The 2,593-nt window shown below is 42.9% G+C and overlaps 1 protein-coding gene across 2 annotated transcripts in view; it reads left to right on the top strand.

Moving 5' to 3' along the window:
• hdlbpa (high density lipoprotein binding protein a) overlaps positions 1 to 1,719 on the top strand; it is a 22,281-nt gene extending 20,562 nt beyond the window's left edge. For both annotated transcript variants that reach the window (XM_015056121.1, XM_015056120.1), the window contains exons 27-28: positions 132 to 272; positions 351 to 1,719. In XM_015056121.1, coding sequence (XP_014911607.1) covers positions 132 to 155 — 24 coding nt within the window. In that variant the 3' untranslated portion in view covers positions 156 to 272; positions 351 to 1,719. The remainder of the gene's footprint in view (positions 1 to 131; positions 273 to 350) is intronic.
• The last annotated feature ends 874 nt before the right edge of the window (positions 1,720 to 2,593 follow it).

Raw genomic sequence — 2,593 nt, 5'->3', positions numbered from 1 at the left:
GATCAGTTCCTGTACCTGGGAAAGGAATGTTTAGGGTCCTCTTAATTTGTTTTTTTTTTTTTTTTTTTTGTCCAGTCATCAAATGCCAAATTTTTGCTGATTTTTTTTTTTTTTTTCTTGTTAATTTTCAGTTGTCGGATGTTGTGGAAAATTAGGCGAAGATGGCATACATGAGGCCACCTGGTGGCAGCGTTGCTGCTGCAGACGAGCAGCGTGGCCATTCCAAAGGTTTCGTGGTTAGAGAGGCTCCCTGGGCCACCGGCAACGAGAAGGTGAGACTTACCCAACCAGCTGCTATTCCACTCCTCCTTACTAGTTTTTCTGAATCCATTTGCTCCTTTTCCTTTCAGGCTCCTGACATGAGCAGCTCAGAAGACTTCCCAAGCTTTGGCGCTCCGGTCCAAGCGAAGGCGTCACCCTGGGGACCCAAACGCTTTTAAGCCATTGGCTTTTAAACGCAACTAGTCAAATCTTCCCCTCCACCAACTCCATCTGCAATGTCCCCCTATCCCCCTAAAAAACCTCTGGACCTGGACTGACCGCTGACCCTCAAAGTCTTTAGTTCTCAGAATATCATCCTGCATCTCGGTCACCAGTCCACAACAAGAGCTTTCAGATACTGTAATCAATCGTGAGCTTCGTGTCTGCGTTCACTCGTACCGTCTCGAGCCTAAATGTTCCGGCCGGGTCGCCGTCACGTCTACACCGATGTTTTAAATGTTTTAGACCAGACGCCTCATTGTGGTTTGAACTGTTCTACCAAATCGTGATGACGAAGGCATCACTACTTTTTACGTGAGCTGCCCTGATCTTAGTTGCCTTTTGCAGGAACACAGGGGTGTGGGGAGGTACTGATTTGTGTTCAAACTTGAACGTCAGTCGTAGAAGGTTCCCATGCCCCTTCCTGCTTCATCCATGTAGCCCAGTGAAAATGACGTAGTCATCCATTTCCAAGCACACTATAGTGATCGTCCAATCATGTCCTTCCATGTGCTCGTACCTGTGCTGCTGTGCGAACGATCAAACTTCGGCTCCCACCTTGTAGCCTTATGAATTGGTGAGCTGTGATGGAAGGTGTTGGGGAGGGAAAGGGGGGGAGGGTGTTGGCTGGCTTTCAGCCACCACAGAATGGCACCAACTCGAACTGCCAGATGCTTGGAGATCATGCCACACCTAAACTTTGTACAACACTAGGCTAGAGCTCCACAGCATCAAAACCTCACACTAACTGTTTTAAATAGATTCGTTACATTATAAAGTAGATCACTCTATGGAAGTCGACCATCTTGTGCCAACTTTAACGGCGTCCTGCTTTCTTCGCCCTCTGTAATGGGTCAGTGTCCAGTCCCTTTGTCTTCCAGTTGCTATGCAGATCCCCTCTGTTATATAGCAATGGTCCCTCCCTTTTTTTTTATTTTTTTTTTTATTTTTATTTCAGCCTTACAACTAGAAAGATACAAACCAGGTAGAGATGAGTTGCTTTCAGTAGACAACTGCAAGGTGTTTCCTCATTCTTTCAAAAACATTTTCTTCCCAGTTGTGTGTTTTACTTGGCTTGTAAGTTTAGCCTACTAGCTGCTAAGTAAATGTCTAGCATCTACCTACCTTGGTTTATATCCTCCTAGTATTGAACGAAAGATTATGCAAATACCATGAAGTGAACGGTTATGGGCGACACTGGAAAAAATTGTCCAAAAGCCAATAAAAAAATTGAAAACATTTTTTATCTCTGGTTTCATTTTTGGGTCCATCACAAATGAATGTATTTTGATTGACCAACATAAAGGTGATTGGATAAGATGGATTTTTGAGAATTTAGCAGTTCGAGTATATCTGAAAATAGAAAATTGTGGAAGGTCACTGTAAAAAAATTAAATGACATCTGGGTGCACATTTTGATCATATATTGAACAAAGATTCTATTCAGTAAAACATTAAGCATAATAACTAATTTTAACTATTTCAGCCCAGACAACAGAATGATTTCTAGCTATGCGATGATCTCCATTGCTCGGCTCAAAGCGATGTCCAGAAGTTCAGCAAAAACGATGAAATGGAAAAACTCGTTCTGATGCGGCAGATGAGCTGAAGTCCTATCTGATGGATTCTTTGCAATGCAGCGGTATCCGGTATGAATTAATCCCCGAGAACTGATTTAACGATTCAACTGTTTATATAATATTGTTCGCCACTAGAAGCGCTGGAGAGCGCTGCTTGACTCAGCAAGGTAGGAAAACGGCCTGTTGAACAGCTAATCGAGGTGGAATGACGAATAAAAAACATGGCTGATGAAGAAAGAGACGGGTGATGGAAAAGTAAACGCGTGTGCCCGATCGAGGAGTTGTGTGTGTAATTCGGAAGTATATTGGTTTTAAAAAGTCTGACGCACGGTATATAGCCGGAAAAGCACACGATGGCGTGACTTTACGAATACAGTATCAATCAACCAATTAAAGGACGTGGAACTGCTACTGACTGTCAAGATTGATTAAAACGCTGGATTCGAGGTATGTCTTACCGGACCGAAAATACATTAACCAAATTGGCAACACGTTAATGAATAACGTTCGTAATATTGCATTTATAAAGCTGT

Source organism: Poecilia latipinna, unplaced genomic scaffold, assembly GCF_001443285.1.
Source record: "Poecilia latipinna isolate Pla-1442-1.1 unplaced genomic scaffold, P_latipinna-1.0 Scaffold1356, whole genome shotgun sequence".
NCBI lineage: Eukaryota > Metazoa > Chordata > Actinopteri > Cyprinodontiformes > Poeciliidae > Poecilia > Poecilia latipinna.
Note: the sequence above shows the minus strand (reverse complement) of the source record. Positions and strands in the feature narration are given on the sequence as shown.